General features: G+C 31.8%; 2 protein-coding genes across 2 annotated transcripts in view; both read left to right on the forward strand.

Annotated features, from left to right (window-relative positions):
* Positions 1 to 6604, forward strand: part of LOC140442361 (uncharacterized) — a 35335-nt gene extending 28731 nt beyond the window's left edge. Inside the window, exon 3 of the mRNA XM_072533437.1 lies at positions 6401 to 6604. Within this exon, the coding sequence (XP_072389538.1) occupies positions 6401 to 6604 (204 nt within the window). The remainder of the gene's footprint in view (positions 1 to 6400) is intronic.
* Positions 1 to 20152, forward strand: part of LOC140450847 (disintegrin and metalloproteinase domain-containing protein 10-like) — a 942961-nt gene that overhangs the window by 221700 nt on the left and 701109 nt on the right. The gene's annotated exons all lie outside the window — the stretch shown is intronic.

A 20152-nucleotide genomic window follows, 5' to 3' on the forward strand; every position in this document is an offset into this window, starting at 1 on the left:
TGTCTCCAGAAGAGAATTCGGGCAGAGTTGAGCAAAGGCTAGCAATATCGCTATTGGTCATCGGCATTTTGGAATGTAATTTAGATGCAGGCTTGGATTTAGAGATTTATTTTTATTTTTAAATTCAAATTATCGAATAGTAAACTTAAATTTTCGATACTATTTTGGGAAATATCATTCAATGTACTCATAAAATATATGCAAACATGTAAAAATATAAATACAAATATATATAAAAAATTCGTTGAAGTAAAAATGTTATAAATAATATAAATTCAATAAATAATAAATTCAATGTAAATGTGTAAAAATTTAATAAAAATAATAAATGCTCATAAACAATGGCAAAGAAAGGAAAAACTTACGCAAGGATGATCCTGTTTGATTTCCAATACATTTTTCTCTTTTACCAGGTTCTTTAGGATTTCACAAAACTAATGTAGACCAGGAAACGACCAAGTTTCTGTATGAAATATCCTGTGGTTCGCAGCGCCAGAAATGTTTCTTCGACGTTAAGTTTCCCAAAAAAAATCTTTATTTCGAAATAAAAAGTTTACAATTTTGAGAAATACTACAAACTACTATATTTAACGATTTAAACTTGACTATTGAAACATAATAATTACAATAATAATAAAAATATTGATTTCTTCCTATTTATAACATCGGAATCTGCTTATTCTTAATAGTAGGGGAGCGTATGGCTACATTTCTATATATATATATATATATATATATATATATATATATATATATATATATATATATATATATATATATATAGTAGATATACATATCACACCACTTCTTTCTTAACACTGGGAGAGCCTTATTTAGGTATGTTTTGAAGAGTGTAAGCGCTATGCAGCAGCAATGCTTTAGATAGACCCTTGCTTATAATGTTTGTCTTCATATTTTTGAGAAGCTATTTCACCGCTTTTATATTTTTGAGCTTGTTGACGCTATAGATTTGTTGAGCCTTTGCATTTATTTTTCCAGGAGGTGTTTTTTGCTGTAGTTATTGGAATTTTTACTTCTATGTTTATCTGTTGCATACGTTCTTTTATCAGCTGGGTCATTTGTTTGCAGCCACTTTTTATAAGCTCGTTTCTTGTTGTGTACTGCACTCTCGATCTTATATTTTCACCACAATGGAGTATATTATTTGTACGTTGGGATCGTGCCGAGCGTTTCATAAGCAGCTTAATTGCTTTTATTTATTATGTCTTAGCAGTTATTTTGGGTTGAGGAGTAGATCAGGTTTTTATAATTTTTGGCTCTATTATTTATTTTAAACAGTTATTTAAAAACCGTATGTTCGATTAGGTAGAGTACGTAATTTGGATTGAAGTAAATGGAGTAATTTGTAAATAATTTTGAACCTTAATAAAGATTACCTACACAATACATATTACACATTACAGCCAGATGGCAAAGACTGTTTAATATTTATGAGAAGATGAATTTTAATTTAAAAATAACCGTAAATATGGTTTGAATTTTGTACTGATTTTACTTATTTATAAGATAAATCATGTATTAGAAAAAATGTGTTTCATGTTTTAAGTATTTTAATAGCAAAATATTGCTCCACCCTGTATCGTCTACACTCTCGTTCAATGTACAGGTACTTTATAGTGAACATTTGTCATTTCCTTTATCGTAATTTCCTTCGCTCGACCGGTGTACTTACCCCGTGGACGCCATTCAAGTCTTCCCGGGGTGGATTATTCATAGCGTGGCATGCCCTGATTTATTGGGGATTTTGCCTCGTCTAAGTTATAGTGGCATAGACCACTTCGGGAAAGCTTGGTATTTATCACGGTATTGATGTTTGCTTCCTCAAGGGACCTTTTACAATGATCTGATTTGGTTATGGCTGCGGATAGCTTAAATATTATCAATAAGCGAATATATCAGTGTTTATTACAATAAAAAAATTTAAATCAAAATTACATGGACAATGCGAATATTTTAGACGAAAATCATAATACATATATATATATATATATATATATATATATATATATATATATATATATATATATATATATATATATATATATATATATATAGAACAAGATAAGTGAAACTCTTCGTTATTATCTAGCTTTCGCAAAATTTATTCACTTCTTCAGGATATACTAAAATATGGTTATAATAATTTTTATTACTAAATTTAATATTAGTGAATTATAATATTAGTTTTCGTAAGATTAGTTTTCGTGTAGATGTAGATATTGCTTAGTTTATTAATATCAGTTTTTGTATTAACACATTGATATTTATTTATGCATACGATTTCTAAGAATTCTCATTTGTATAATTGGTATGTCGTAATATTTTGGTTTCATTGAAATTAAATGACTTATTTTTTACTAATATCATGATCTATTAATGCACCTATATTTTTGTTGTTTCTGAGGCCACTTTTATGTGCTGTTAGTCTGCCAATTAGATTTCTAGATGTATGTCTGATGTATCACAATTTTCGCATGGTATTCTATAAACTACGTTTGAGCTTTCCATATTGCTAATAGTTGATTTATTTTTTGTATACAATGATGTCAATGCTTTAATACTTTTAGTAGCAATTTTAATTTTAATTTGAGAATAATTAGCAGAGACTTTAGTTAGCTTGGATGTTAATGTAGGTATGTAAGGTAGTACAGGGTGTAGAGTTGTGTTATAGAGGTAGCACCTTTTATCGGAACTACCACATCGAGCGTCATAGACGTGATATGGTTCTTGGTAACTGGTCCTCATAAAACAACTAACTCTTACTTATCGCTCCACGTGCCACACCCCGGGCAACTGCCTTGGTCTGCAGGCTAAACTAAGTGAGGTTAGCCAGATATGGCGAAAATTTCACCGAGCAATTGCCGGTATAACCAATACCACACTTACTAACGAACGGCTTCGGGCGGATGAGTTGGTGGAAGTGGAAGGGCACTCTTATGTCCTGGTGCTAAGAAATTGGCACCAAAGGCGAATAAATCAAATAAATGGTCAACGGCATAAGGATACAGAAGGCAAGGAGAAATCACTGCACTAAATATCCAATTAGATATTTCTGGTATAATCATCATGGCAATGAGTACTAAAGGAAAAAAAGAAACAGATCATGGAAGTCGGAGCCCAAGATCCCTCAGGGGAGGAACAGACAAGGACTTCCAGGTCGTTAACCGGCGAAACCCTTGTCAAACATCGAAACAAGACAAAGTAAAATTATTAAAAGCAAAAATTGTACGTGGAACGTCAAAAGCATGCCTCAACATGTATCGACAGAAACCGGTACCTTATATTACTCGGGAAACATTGACAACCAGCATAGACGTGGAGTAGCAATTATTGTCGATATAGAGGTCAACAAGTAAATAGATGGTTTTGTCCCATCTCAGAAAGAGTCATGCTACTACAAATAAGGACATTACACACAAAACTAAATTTGATTCAAGTATATGCGCCAACGATGGATGTAACAGAAGATGAAGTATAAACTTTCTAGAAATAAATTGAAGATGGACTTAAAATGACAATGAACAGGGAAATCATGGTAGTTATGGGGGATTGCAATGCAAAAGTCGGCAAGGGAATAGCTGGAACAATAATGGGAGATCAAGGACTAGGGGAACGTAACTATAGAGGAGATTGTCTAATACAATTCTGCCAAGAACAAAGTCTAGTAATAACAAAAACGTTCTTTGAATTACCTATGAGACGGTTATATATATGGTGCTCACCAGCAGATAAACCAGAAAAAGTGGTAAGAAACCAAATCGATTATATAATGAATCTAGAGAGATATCGTAACACCATCAAATCAGTTAAAACATATCCAGGAGCAGAAGTCACATCAGACCATAACCCACTATTCGCTAATGTCACCCTTACGGTTAAACGTATTAGAAAACCTTAAAGAACTCCAAAATTAGATGTTAGAAAACTGAAAGAAGCAGATATAAAATACAAACTCCAACAGAAAATATTCGAAAATATTCGTCCACCGAAATACTGGGCAGGATGGACCAAAGAAGACAAGCCAAGAACAAAGACAGTCACAATTACAAAATCATTAACAATGAAATCAGAAAACTGATAAGAGAGGTAAAACAAACTTAATATGAGGAAAAGTGTAAAGAGATAGAAGATCTTCAGAACAAATACGACCTATACAACTTACATAAAAAGGTTAAAGAAATGGCAGGGACACAACTCTTTTAGATAAAAATGGAAATACTATGACAACGACTAACGAAAAGCTAACACGATGGAAAGAATATATGGAAGAGCTCTTCGACGACGAAAGAAGAAACCCAGAAGACATATCTTTCGAGGACAGAGAAATAGGTATAGAAATTAAAAAGGAAGAAATATGGTATGCACTAAAGAACACCAGGAACGGAAAAAGCCCGGGGACAGATCAACTGCCTATTGATATCCTTAAAATAATAGAAAATGAGTACATGGATGTCCTTTTAAAGCTCTTTAATGAAATTGAGAATGAAATCAGTCGGGTAACATATCCAATGAATGGTTGACGACCTCAACTTTTATTTGTCTCCGAAATGCACCGACCACCGCACCATAAACCTGATGTCTCAAACACTTAAAATGTTTTTAAAGATCATCCATAAACGCATTTACCAAATAACTAATATGGATATTGAAGAAACCCAATTTGGATTCCGTAGAGGCGTAGGTACCCGTGAAGCATTCAACGTACTAATCCAGAGATGCTTGGATGTTAACCAAGATATGTACGTCTGTTTTATAGGATTTATACAATACAAGGAGCTTCGAATTATATCAAATCTATATTATAAACAGCAGGCACACATACGCATTAATGAACACACATCAGAAAGGAGAAACAGCAGGAATAAAGGTCAATGGAACACCAATTAGCAACATTAGATATACGGACGATATTATCATAATAGCAGACAACCTCCAAGACCTCCAAAAGCCAACGAACAAGATACTTGAGTATGAAGAAGACTATGGATTATCAATAAACATCAAGAAAACTAAATTTATGAGGATATATATCAAAAACCCCTGTTTAAAATACTCACCAAAGTCATAACTACTCGACTAACAAGGAAATTAGACGAATACCAACCATATGAACAGGCAGGTTTTAGAAAAGGCTATTCAACTTCCGATCACCTGTTAACCACAAAAATATTAATAGAAAAATGTAACGAATACAAGTTTCCAGTTTTCCTAGCATTTGTAGACTATGAAAAAGCTTTCTATACCATAGAACACACGGCCGTAATAAACGCAATGCAAAATTGTAGAATAGACAGCAGATATATTAACTTAATAAAAGAAACTATGAACCAAGCTACAGCTACATACCACCTAAATGAAAATGAACACACGAACCCTGTACCATTAAACAGGGGAGTCAAACAGGGAGATACTTTATCACCCAAACTGTTCACCTTAGTTTTGGAGGACGTTTTTAAAAATCTAAATTGGAAATATAAGGGAATAAACATCAATGGCCGCTACCTCAGTAATCTACGATTTGCAGATGACATAATCCTAATAGCTACTGACCTACAGGAAATGCAAACCATGCTTTTAGAACTACATACCGAATCTTCTAAAATAGGACTGAAAATGAATTTAAACAAAACAAAAGTCATGCACTCCGAAGACACCGTGACAATAATAAACGATAAAGTTATAGAAAAAGTTGAAGAATATATATACTTAGGACAAAAAATAATACTAAATAGGGAAATTCAAACCGAAGAAATAAAAAGAAGAAAGTTAGCTTGGGCAGCATTCGGTAAACTGAACTATATACTCAGAAATCAACAAATTCAATTACATCTTAGATCTAAAGTTTTTGATGCATGCATTATTCCGATATTAACTTATGCGGCACAAACATGGACAATCACAAAAAAGAATATGAATATACTTAGAGGCACTCAACACGCGATGGAAAGAGCAATGCTAGGTATATCACTTAAGGACAAGAAAACAAACACATGGATAAGACAGAAATCCAAAGTCACCGATGTGGTGCAAAAATCATTAAAGTTGAAATGGGAATACGCTGGACATGTAGCTAGGAGCGATCTAAACAAGTGGCACAGATCAATTTTAACCTGGAGACCATACCAACACAAAAGACCCAGAGGCAGACCTCCTATGAGATGGACAGATAATCTGAAAAGGACTGCCGGGAAAAATTGGCTACAAGTAGAGTACAATAAAAAACAATGGAAAGGAAGACTTGAAGAGGCTTATGTTCAGATGTGGACGTGAATGGCTAGACGAAGAAGAAGAAGAAGAAGATATCAAAAACCCAAAATAATGATGAAAGCCTGACAATTAATGGTATATTATTATAATAGTAATTAGTATTATTAATTAGTATAATTGCAAAATACTATTTTTTAAAAACGACTCAGACATTATTACAGCTACAAGAAGTTGTGAAGCAGAACCACAAATACTGAAATCAGAAATTGAGACGGCGATAAAAAAGCATACCTACAGAAAGTCAGAAACTGAAGATGAAATAACAGCTGAGACACTCAAAGTAATGGTAGATGTAGGAATTGAAGTAATGCTTTAAATCAGCAATGAAATTTGGACTACCGGAAAGTGGCCAAATGATTGGAGTAAGCTCACTCTTTTCCCATATATAAAAAAAGTTCGCCGACAAATTGCAACATTTACCGTTCAGTAGTATTAATATCTCATACGACAAAAGTACTTCTCACCTGACCATCATCAATGAAGGACTAAAATCAATTCTCTTTACTATCGTCAAATTATATAAAAATCTCGAGATTTTGATATAGAAAAATATTTGTGCTTTGTTGACTGCTTCAAGGCCTTTAGATTTTTGTGTGAAGCTGAGTATATTGGTGAGACCGGAAGAAATCTCTCCAATCTCATTATTTCTCACAAAAGTGATTGCAGAATTTAAAAACCATCTTGTGCTTTGGCAGAGCATGTAATCGATAAAGAGCATATTATGGATTTTGATAACATTGAAATTTTATATAGTGAAAGTAATAAATTCAAAAGGACTTTTTTATAAATGATTTGTATTAGCAAAAGTTTTAATAATTTAAACAAAAGATCAGAAATTCAAAATCTAAGCAAAATTTATAATTATCTTATTTCTTTGTAGTTTATATATGAAACCTGTAAAATATCCCATTTTCATTGAATTTTCCATATATTTGTTACATTTTTTTAGACATCTATCAATGGTGAATAAATCTTCTTCTTTTTTGTTACTAAACCAAAAAGAGTTTTTAAACAAAATTTTATTTTTGGTAATATAATTGTCAAAAATAAAAACTTTAAGTTGGCATTTATGACATTGAGGCTTAATTGTAATTGGTCGCTATTCTAACTTATTTATAAATTCAATTGTTTTTGTGTTAAGAAAAATGTTTTCTTAAAATTATATTTAAAATTTCAGAGAAACATTTATTAGATAAGGACATTTTTATAGTAATTCTTTTTAAATATGTAAGCGGAAATTTTATTAACCAAACTAATTTTATTTGGTGTGTTAACAAAATTTTTTTTTTCTTTCTAGTTCAACTTTGTGAGATATTTTGTCTTTTTTAGCAGGTCTTGATAATAATTGTAAACATAATTGAAAGCTCGAAATAATAAATACTTAACCAATAGCCCTTTTATTGACTCCAACCGATCCAAAACATTTATATATTTTTTCCAAATGAGTCACAAGTACTTCTTTTTTCTTACTCATATATATATATATATATATATATATATATATATATATATATATATATATATATATATATATATATATATATATATATATATATATATATATATATATATATATATATATATATATATATGTATATTATATATTATATAGTTATTACATTATGAGTTAAGTCTTTAAGAAATGGCAAAGTGAAACACCAATTGGAGGAAAAAATCAAAAACCTACGATATGCTAATGACATGGTTACATTAGCGTCTTTAGCAGAAGAACTGGAAACAATTCAGTTACTTTAAGTACGGAATATGGTTTGAAACTAAATATACAAAAAACCAAAGTAGGAATCATTGATGGAAACAACCTAACAGAGATAAGAAACATGGCAGGGTACGAAGTGGTCCTATAATTTAATTATATAGGCTCCTTTATCCACGAGAGTGGAGGGTGCGAGAGACGTCAAAGCGTCACATTGGCCAAATCGCCATTAGTCAAACAAAAATATAGAAGAACATTGACATTACAAAAGACACAAAAGTACGCATTGTTTGAGCATTACTATTTCCTATCGCCACCTACGCTTCAGAAACATTGACCATAAAAAAAAAGACAATTCAAAGCGTATAATGCCATTTGAAATGTGGGTCTACGGTAGAATATTGCGCATACGAGGGACCGCACATCGCACAATAACTCATTGCTAGAAGAAATTACCATAAAAACTAGACTAACCATAAATATTAACCAAAATATACTAAGATATTTTTTACATATAACTAGAAAAAGAGTAGGCATTGAACGAATGATAGTTGAAGGCAACGTAGTGGGAAAAAGATCCAGAGCAAGATTGCCAACACGATGGTCGGACTAAATATAGGACACGACTGGTTACTCATTCTCCAAAGCAAAACAACATTCACAGGAGAAAGATCATTGGGCAGAAATAGTCAAACGAATCACATGACGCCACTACAGCCTTACGAAGGAGAAAAGATAGGGATCATTTTCAATATTGTGGCGAAAACGCTAGTGCATGAACAAAATTATTAGCGTAAAATTTTGGTGGGAGCGCGTAATCAATGTAAACGACTTTCAGTTTCATAGGATTAGAGCAGACGCTGTGTTGTTTTTTTTTATAAAGTTAATGGGACAGATTTTGCATTTTATTAGTAGGTACTTGTTTTTTTTTCCAGCATTTCTTTACTATTCTGTAATAAACATGTAAATTATGTAAATATGATTATTTCTGGATCACTAACGATGTTTTGTTGTTGCCAGACGCCTTGAATATAGATCTGTAGTCAATAATATGTACAATATATATATTTTTTATTTTTATTAATACATTTATTTTATTTTTTTTATCAATTTACCTACGACATAGTTTTAATTTAAAATAAATCACACTCACTAAAATGGTTTAGTCGATATTGTTCATAATATCATTAATTGTTATCATGCTTGGACTTTTTTCGATTATTTTATTTTCACGAGTCCATCAACCTTTAATAATTTTTTTTGCACTTGGATATACAGTTTCGCCATACTTCTAGAGGTAAAATTTTATTTTTTGCCAAGTTACCAACCTAAATTTTATTTAATCCGATAAACGTGTAAGTTCACCGCATATGTAACGTTCTGTCATGAAAAAAAAAATAATAAAACGTTGTTGCAATAAAAATCCCCAATACGAACGCGTACTCTCAATTTTTTTAAGTACTAAGGGTAGGCAATTCATTATACAACTGCAAATAATATTAGATATGCCGACGATACCTTAGTGCTGACTAATTACGAAGAAGACCTTTAAATCTAATGAACAAAATAAAGCAAACATGTAATCAGTATGGATTAAAACTCAACGTTAAGAAAACTAAATATATTATAGCAAACAAAACTATATTCAGGATGACGGTATAAAAGTCAGAGATGCCGTACTGGACAGAGTAAAGACACTTGTGTGTCTCGGCAGTAATATCAATGTCAGCTGGAATCCAACCGTAAAAATTAAAAGTCGTATAGAACAGGCTTGCTAGTCACTTTTGTAAAAATGACAAACGTGCTTTGCAGTCACGATCTTAGCATTCACCTTCGAGTTAGAATGAAATAGTGCTATATTTTTCCAGTTCTACTGGATGGAGTGAAAGCATGGACCCTAAGTAAGGTGATGCTTAAACGTTTGGAAGCCTTTGCGATGTGATTATCTAGACTACTTGTCTGGAAGGGAAGTGGGGGATGGAAAGAGACGAAGAAAATCCAGGTAAATCGGTTTATATAGACTATAGACGTGTATCTATAGATTTGGAATGGAGTTATACTTAAGAAAATTGGGAATTGAAATTTACCAATGAGAATGAGCGAAATTCATACTAAACAAAAGGGGAAAATAAAGTGCGCCACCTAGCCCTTTGTCGAGGGACGAGGAAAACTCGATACTTGACTTACGAGAAGATTGTCTTAAGGAGGATAAAAAAAAAATAGGCTAAATCTCTAAAATTACCAATATGCATAGATAGTAAAAAAACACGAACACAATGACCTTATAATATGTCTCTATATTTCTATCAAACTTACCTTCTTATTAGTAATCAAAAGAAAAGAAAAGTACAGGAGAACATTAAACAAATAGTGCCTACAAATAAACAATTTTTATTACTTAAAAGTTCAACCAAATAAACCTATGTTTAGAATGTGAATAAATTATTTAAGTAAACATAAATAAAATTAAACAGACAGCAAAAAGACAAAAATACAAATTTAGATAAATCAGGTATTAAGTAAATAGTTCTAAAATATAACAAATAGTTCTAATATAATTCTTTATAACTGGATAAAACTGCAAAAAGAATTCAAACAGTAAAATTTAGCAAAAATAACTTATTACCTGAGTTACTATCATGATATTATAGGCATTATATTTTACTATCTATACAAAATTTTTTACATATTAATTAGCTAAACAAAAGAGCACACAAACTCTCTTTGATCGTCAGAACACTGATATGCAAACTGTTAGGCTGTATTTACAAACAAAGATTATAACTACTATTTAAATGGGAATAAGCCACAATTAAAAGTTAAAGTACGTTTATTGACGTTTCAATTTCCACTTCGGAAATCGTTCTCAAAATACAAACATTAGTAAATTAAACAAATTTTGTTTTTTGCTACTCGTTGAAAAAATTTTTCTAATAATTTAATTTTATCTGACTCATTTATATTGACAATTCAGACGTACATTATACATTTTAAAGAAGACGACTTTAAAATGATATTGCCAATATTGTTGAGTTGCGTTCCTGGGACGACTTTACTTGTAAGATAGTTCATTCGATTACATGAAATCATCTTTAACTTGAGAGCATCCGTCAGAAAAAATCACAGAATGTAATTCGTCTTTAAAAGACAAACACATGCCATGATGATAGTAAAAAATCTTCTGTTAGTGATTCCATAGTAAATTATGAGGGAAAAGCCAGGAAAAAAACCTCATAATAGTATCCCGATATGGTAAGTATTTTGTCGTGCAATTAGTTTACTTTGAATAAACACCAAATTTTGATTTTATCTGTTATTTAAAAAAACGTAAATGATGTATCCTCTATATGTTACCGACTTACTAATACTGGTATTTTCTTTTTTAATAACTTCCTCTTTTAAAATGGGTAACCAGATCCTACTACATTCTGCCAAGGAATTTGCGACACAATTGGTCTCATTCAGCATAATTAGAGAATTAGAAAATAGCTTCAGAATAATATAAAGATTATAACAGAATACAAGAAAAAATTAAAAGTGCATACTATCTTATAGAAAATTTTTGCACTGCACTGCACTAGATCTGTGGGTAATAACAGTTAACATGTGTATTTCTTCATTTTACCAGAAAAAGGACGTTTACTAAAGGTTAAAGTTAAGGACTTGCAACATTCGGACAAATTTTAAAATTAATTTTAACTTACATAATACTGTAGACTTCACTGACCAATTTTTAACTAAAACAAATCTTATCACCTTATTTTATCTTGGTTTAACTGTTGTACTTTATTTTTCCATCTTTTTGCTACGTGCCCAATTGTGACAAAGCACACTAGAAAGAGGCCAAACATGAGCGGGACTATATCGTACTCTCCGACTGTCAATATCAAAGTCCCCAATAAGAAAATTGTCAAAATTGAAAAGTAAAATCATCACCAAAAATTGTTTTTTTGAACTCAAATGAAACGAAAGAGTAATTTGCTTATTTTAAACAGACTCCAAAATGTTTAGAATATCAATCTAAGAAACGCAAAAAGATTAAGAATCTTTTTCGATTTTCACAATAAACGGGGTGAAACAAAAATGCTATATTACTACTATGAATTAGCTGGATTGACAGAGTTAGAAATGAGGAGGTCCTTAGACGCCCAAACTATACAACACAACTGGTCATTAAAGTAAAGTGACGCAAGCTGGAATACTTTCACATTATGAGGCACCCTGAAAAATATGAACTTTTACATCTGATCATTCAGGAAAAGATTCAAGGTAAACCTGATCCTGGTAGAAGAATAACATCATGGCTAAAAAATCCAAGATAATGGTACAGAAAATCGACTACATCGTTATTTAGAGCTTCTGTCAACAAAGTCACGATAGCGAATATGACAACCAACATGATATTTAACGATCGATAACGGTCATGGAACTAGGAGAATAAGAAGGAAATTCATATTACGTAACCAATAGGGAACTTAAATTCTTAGTTAGTCCATCTGCCTATCTCTTTGTGTCGATGCTACTTGCAAGATTTGACATACACATGTTAAGAGCATTACTTCTGAAGATATAATAGGTGACAGGATTATAATTATGTTATTTTTTACGTAAGGATATTAAATTAAATTTCACTTTTTGAAACTTTTCCTGAGAATACTTCACACTAGATTGTTTAAGAAATGTGAAGAGGTCAGTGGATGGAGTCAGTTTGGTTTCAAAAATGGACTTGGCACGAGAGAAGCGATCTTTAGTATGCAAACATTGATACAGAATTGTTTAGATCAAAGAAAGGATGTTTTTATCTGTTTCATCGATTACGAGAAAGCCTTCGATAATGTAAAACATGAATTGATGATAAAATACCTACAAGAGTTGGGATTGGATGCAAAGGATATAAGAATCATTGCCAATCTGTATTGGAATCAGACAGCAACAGTACGTCTTCAAAATTCCAACGAAACAGAAGATTTCTCCATTAAAAAAGGAGTAAGGCAAGGTTGTATACTGTCTCCAATGCTGTTCAATTTATACGTAGAAAAAGCCTTCGCAGAAGCAGTGGAAGACTCTAATAAGGGTATTAAAGTTAACGGCATATTTATTAATAATATCAGGTATGCCGATGATACAGCCATAGTGGCAGATAACATCGAAGATCTTCAATGCCTTTTGAATGATCTAACTCTTGCAAGTGAAGCTCGGGGTTTGAAAATAAATATCAAGAAGACAAAATCAATGATTATAAGTAGAAATGATTACCCCAACGCAAAGATATATGTCTCTGGAGAAGAAATCGAACAAGTCAGGCAATTCAAATACTTGGGATGTTTGCTGAATGAGGGTTGGGACCCCGAGAATGAAATAAAGAGCAGAGTTGAACAAGCCAGAAATGCCTCCGATACAAGATGCTTAAGTGTTACGTGTGGCCTGTTCTCCTGTACGGAATGGAAGCATGGACGTTAAAGGCCAGTTCCATTAACAAACTTGAAGTGTTCGAAATGTGGTGCCTGCGTCGAATGCTCAGAATATCATGGACGGACAGGGTCAGAAATGAGGAAGTACTCAGAAGAGCGGGCTTACAGGATAGGGAACTTTTTAATTATGTAAAAAGTAAGAAGACTGCATACTTGGGGCACATTATACGAGGAGAACGATACACTTTTCAGCAACTGATACTCGAAGGGAAAGTAGAGGGTAGGAGAGGTCTCGGACGTAAAAAAATGTCATGGCTGCGCAATATTCGACAATGGACAGGAATCCACAGCTATGAAATGCTTCGCAATGCTGCTAAAAACAGAATTATTTAATCCAGAATATTTAACATCTCACCTGACAAGACGATGTACGGTGGACGCCTACGCAGAAATGCATGGCACCTTAAGAAGAAGAAGAATTAAATTAAAAGGAGTTGAACTCTATATTTTTTATATCTACTCCTACCTAATTAGGAAAACTGTATAATATATGTTTATAATTGTATAATATGTTTTTTATTACTACCTCATTTGTCACAGCTTCAGAAATGAGATTTTTGATAAAACTTGCTAAACAAAACTAGTTTCAGAACAGGTATCTAAGTTTTCTCAATCTTCTTCTCATCTTTATGGTAATATCATCCGAAATTAGTATACATGTGATAATATTGTCATATTTTTATTAATTCATCTTTTCTTTTATATTTTGATAATGGTTTTTACAAGTTTTTGATAATTATGTTAACTTATTCACTATTTAAATTATTACTCTAACTTAAATATCTTTACATATTTATACAGATTAGCCATAGCCATGAAATTTTTTAATCCCATGAATATTGTGTGTTAAATCAGCCATATTTAAAATATATTATTTATAAAAAAATTTCAATCTTTACTCGCAGACATAAAATGTTGCACCATAATCTAAATTACCATTTACGACGTCTCCCTTCCAGCAATGTGTGACACTTCAACTCCATTGCCTACATAAACTCAGTAGAGGGATAAAATTTTTATTCACTTGAACGGTGCGACACATCATATTTCCTCCCCGGAGCAATACACATTCGGGTATGAACAATTTATATCTTCAAATTATGGAGATGTGCGCTGTCGAGTGGATTAAAAGCGTTATTGGAGTAGAAAAACGTTCTAGAGTTAAGGATAGGTAGTAAATGTGAAGGCTAGTGAATTAGCGATTGTTATAGACATTCTCTTCTTGTCTTTCTGATATCTATTGAACATATTTAGAGCCAGTACACTATAGTAAAACATCAATTTAGAAGTTAAATAAAGTATTACTTCTTCTTATTAGCTAATAAATATTTCATTACCTTAAGAAATCGCACACTCATATTAAATGGAACAAATTATGGAACATATTAACGACAATGGGTGTACCTAATTTCACTTATCATATCAGTAAACTATATTAAGGTAACCTGGCATATATTCGAATGGACGGATACCTTTCTGACGAATGCACTTTGAAGAAGGGACTACGACAAGGATGCGTTTTATCTCACTTATTATTTAACATACGAGTATATTCAGAGTTTATAGGTTGGGAGGGAGGAGTAAACCTAGGCGGTGTCAAGATATCTAACTTGATATCTCTGTTTCGCAGACGACACTACACTTCTAGTCTCTACTACAGAAGAAATTACTAACTTTTTAACAAAACTCGAGGTAGAATTTTGACTTAGGGTTAACTACAACAAAACCAAAATCATGGTTATTGATCGTCAACAAAAGTTTCCTGAAAACCGAACTATTGCGGGATGTTAGGTAATCTCCTCTATGATCTATCTTGCAGCTCTAGTTAAGAACACAGGCAGTTGTATACCCGAAATTCAAAGACGCATTCAACTGGCCAGACCAGCAATGACTGAACTAAATGTAGTCTAGCGTGATCGTCACATTTGTCTTTGGCAAATAAGGAGAGACTCGTTTTAGCTCTATTTTTTTACATATTCTATTATGCATGCGAAACATGATCAATCAAAGGAACGCTTGTGAATTGTGGACATGAAGACGACTGCTTTGAATTCCATGGACGGCTCGCCGTACGAATATCTTGGTTCTAGATAAAATTAAACCTAATCAGCGTCTCTTAAGTACTGTTTACGTTGGAATTTTAAAGTTCTTTGGTCATATCCATCGAAGTGATCACAAAATGAAGCGATTGGTGGTCCAAGGAAGGCCTCAGAGTCAACGCCAATGCGGTAGATCTCCACAGCAATGGGTAGATATCACAAAAAAGCTTATCAAAACGCAGTAAACTGAGGCAGTACATGTAACAGATAACCGCGATCAGTAGGGAAGTAGTATTGATCAGACAATCCGAGCTGCTGAAGCTTATTGATAAAGCATAACACATCTGCCAAGATATTAATGACTATGATGATGATAAATTTTTTTTTATAAGTTATATAATAATGTTCTAATAGTAAAACAACGATGTGTTTCATCATCAACAAAAAGCGTTGGTTTAGTGGAAGAAGTTGGAGTAGAAGAGAGTGATAGTCTAAACAATACTTTATACAAGGATAATTTTATTAAAAATATACTCCCTGTTTTTGTAACAATCACAAATCTGTAGATTGACTAATGTAAAATATTGATATTCGTAAATTTGCAAAGATAATTAAGAAAGCAAATATGGCAGATAAAACTTATAGACCGAAAAGAAAAACGAATTGTTTAGTGAAGTGATAAAAGCAAGGCAGTTGCAGAGCAAAAGTGATAAAGCGTAAATTAAAATTTGCAGGACATATCATTCGAGGATGTGAGAAGGATAGAATAAGTAGATAATATATTGGCAATCATGAAAATAAAAAAAAACTTACGATTTTAAGTGACCATGCTGGAACAAGATCGATATTAACAGCACTGAACAATCGAGATTAACACATAACGAGACGAGAAATGATGAGGAGATATCAATATCCAAAAATGACTTACTAAGCTAGAGTCGATGTAAAAATCATTTTTAAATGTTGATTCATGAAATGAAATGTACACTAATTGTTTTATCATATATTAATGCAATTTTAAATCACTTAAAAATATATAACAAAATATATGATAAACTATCAATATGTAAACTGATAAAGCATATGTGAACCTAATAGCCTTAACAAAATAATAACACTTCTGAAAACATCGAAGAAGTATTTAGAGTTTAATTTTTGCAAGTTGCTATATTTGCAAGAAAAAATGTGCTCTGACATGTCTTCTTTTTAATATGGCAGCAAAGATGATTATTAAAAATATTTAATTATATAATAGTAATGCTACCTTTAATAAATCAACTTAAATTATGGTATGCTAATATGATGTGGATACGCGATAGCTATAATAAACCGAAAAATTATAAAAAACTTTACCTCCTTCTAAACTGCCGTAGAAAATATGGCGTCACAATAAATTTAAACAGAAGCTATGGGGTCCATTTCAATAAGCAAAGCTAAAAAACACCGGTTAAAATTTTCGCGTGGTGAATTACAGTCTTAATAGTGTAATAAGTTCATATCCCTAGGCTTTCTCATGATTATGACTGGTGTTAACTACTGGAAAATATATTTTCAATACATTCTACTGTCTGTAAAATATAGGGCTAGTGGCAGTTCAAGGTAAGAAGGATACTATTAACGAAAACGAGAGGAATATTGATCCGGTGAATTGGCAGTTAATAGAAATGAGACGAAACAGACCAGTCAGGACTCAACAATGACTAAAGCAACACTGATGATGATTACTATGGCGATAATTTATAAAATATGATTTTAAATTGTATTGTTTTAAAAATTTATACTACATAATGCTAACCAACTAAAAAATTATATTATTGATCTCCCCTTATTTTTTCTTTTTATTTTATTTTAAGATTGTAAAACTACTATTTTCTTTAAGACGTATAAAAAACAAGCTATAAAAAACCTGCCGCTACAATATAAAACCCTCACCATGTCAAGTTGAAGCGGCTTTAATATTTAAATAAGACATGTTCTAGAAAACTAATATCCTAATGCGAACATGGCGTGGAGAAAAAGACGTAAAACAAGCTCTGAAAACAAGTTTCTTTTAAGACGCGTTTTGGCTTTAATAGAGATATTTGCTGCTACAGAAATATAGGTGTACAAAAAAGTATTGCTTAGTCTTTCATGGTTTTTGAACCCTTGACAGAGACGAAGCCAAAATATTTAATCGATAATTGCAATTGGTGTTGAATAATCTAAATTGTAAGATAAATGTTATAATACTTTTTTTTGAACTATTTACGCTGTCAAAAAAATATTTCGACTATATACACTATGTCTAGATATTTAGTTTAGCAAAGAAGATGCAAAAATTACAACAACTTCAGACTTCAGTGTTCAAATGGTAATACCTACAAGGAGTCTACCACGTCTAATGCTATTTTTAATATTAAATAACATGTAACTTTAAATATCGATTGTTATTGTCACTAAAATATATTCTAAAAGTAAAACAGCGTTTTTCCTGATGACATATGATTCACGGACGTGCAGTTAAAATAAATTATACTTTCACGTTCAGTGGATCTTATATAAACAAATTATATATGATTTATTGAACGTGCTGTGTAATGAAAACGTAACCTATTTTGGGAAATTATTTTGGTAGATTTATTACTTAGCTGTTTAGTTAGTTTAGTTTTGATATTTGACCTATAAACCAAATTGTTGGTGAGCATTACGAAAAAGAAATCTCAAAATATCAAAGGCATTAATTAAGTAAGAGTTTTTACGATTACTAGACGAATCATATCAAAAATTAGGTGATTTCAGTAATGAAAGTGGCAACGAATATTTTCCGCGGTAATCTTACAGCGGAAAATGTTGAATTGACTAAAAAATCAAATTTACAATGAATTGAAGAGAATCTAAATACTCCAATTTCTAATAAAAATATTCTTATTTCACAAGTAGCTCACCTAAAAGACAAAAGACCAACTAAACAGCGTCAGTGTACGAAACTTGCACTAGCAGAACGCATATTGCAGCAGGAGACAGTATGGTTATCTAATGTATTGCGGGCGGAAAAAGAAAACTTTTCTGGAAATTTGGGAATCCAAATCTTTCATACAATCACAGATTTAACCGGTGAAGTAAGCATCATAAAAGTATTTGGATACTTTTTAAATGACTTTTTAATTGATGAAATGGTAATTCATACAAATATGTATGCCCAAATTTGGAACAGATGCGGACAAACAATAATAGAATGACTAAATGGAATGATGTTGACAAATAAGAACTTAAACAATTCTTTGGTGTTATCCTACTTATGGGTATTTCCAAATGTCTAAAATAGAAAACTATTGAAAATTAGATATTTTATATAATTATCCACTCTGTGTATATACATGTATATGATGATAAAGATTGATGTTATAGTAGATTTATTTCTTTCTTAGAAGTAGCATTTTGCTGGCATTCAACGAAACAGTAATGGCAAAGCTATATACCATGTAGTATCTTCTTCTTCTTTATATACCATGATTTTTCAGAACGTTGGTTACCATCATAGGTATCTTAGTTTTATTTACTGCCACCCTAAATAGCATGCCTCATTAAATACCATACCAATCTAGCAAATTCTTTAACGACGAAGTCTTTCTTCGTCCTGGACTGCGTTTTTCTGCTACTTTACCTTGCATAATATTTTGTAGCAATCTTTATTTGGGACCTTTTATTACAGGTTCGAAGTACTTCAGCTTTCTTTTCTTGATGCTTGTTATAATCTTAGTAGTCTTGTTGAGACGTTTAAATATTGTGCAGTTTCGAATCTTCTCCACCCAAGAAACTTTTAAAAGTCTTCTATAGCATCGCATTTTGACAGCCTCAAGACGATTTAAATCACTTTTATCACAGTCCAAGACTCGACACTATAAAGTACAGCGAAGTAGGCGGATCCGTAATGACAATTTTAGGTCTCTGTTACATAATACCTTGCACATCGTTCTAAAAGCGGCTCTGGTCTGCTAAATATTCGATCTAATATTACCGTGAGTCTCTGAGTTACAGTTTAACTGATATCCAAGGTAAACAATTTGATCAACTTGCTTAAGTTTGGTACTATTTACATATATATATATATATATATATATATATATATATACATATATATATATATATATATATATATATATATATATATATATATATATATATATATATATATATATATATAGATGGTTTTATATTCTTTTGTTTACTTATTACGAGTATTTTGGTTTTCCGTGTATTCGATCCAGACCTGCTTCCTCACGCGAAGAAAAAATCCTCAATGACACTCTCATGTAATGTTTGCAGATCTTATTAGTAAATGCTAGAAGTATATGTCCCCCGATATCGCAAATTATTGATGACTTTACCGATCACAATTATTTCTTCTTGTTTTTCAGAAAGTGCATTTCTGAAAATTCTTTTGAAGTAAACGTTGAAAAACAGGGGCGACAACAGGCATCCCTGTTGTAGTCCTCTTTTAATATTAAGAGCTTGTGCTTCCAAACCATCTACCAAACTGATGTTGTTCGATTACAATACAAATTTGCAATTATGCGAACGTCTCTGCCATCCCTGGTGAAATACCTATTGTGTATGAATCTATGGTGCAATGTCATGACAGGCTTCAGATAAAAACATAT

The sequence above is a fragment of the Diabrotica undecimpunctata genome, chromosome 1 (genome assembly GCF_040954645.1).
Source record: "Diabrotica undecimpunctata isolate CICGRU chromosome 1, icDiaUnde3, whole genome shotgun sequence".
In the NCBI taxonomy this organism is placed as follows: domain Eukaryota; kingdom Metazoa; phylum Arthropoda; class Insecta; order Coleoptera; family Chrysomelidae; genus Diabrotica; species Diabrotica undecimpunctata.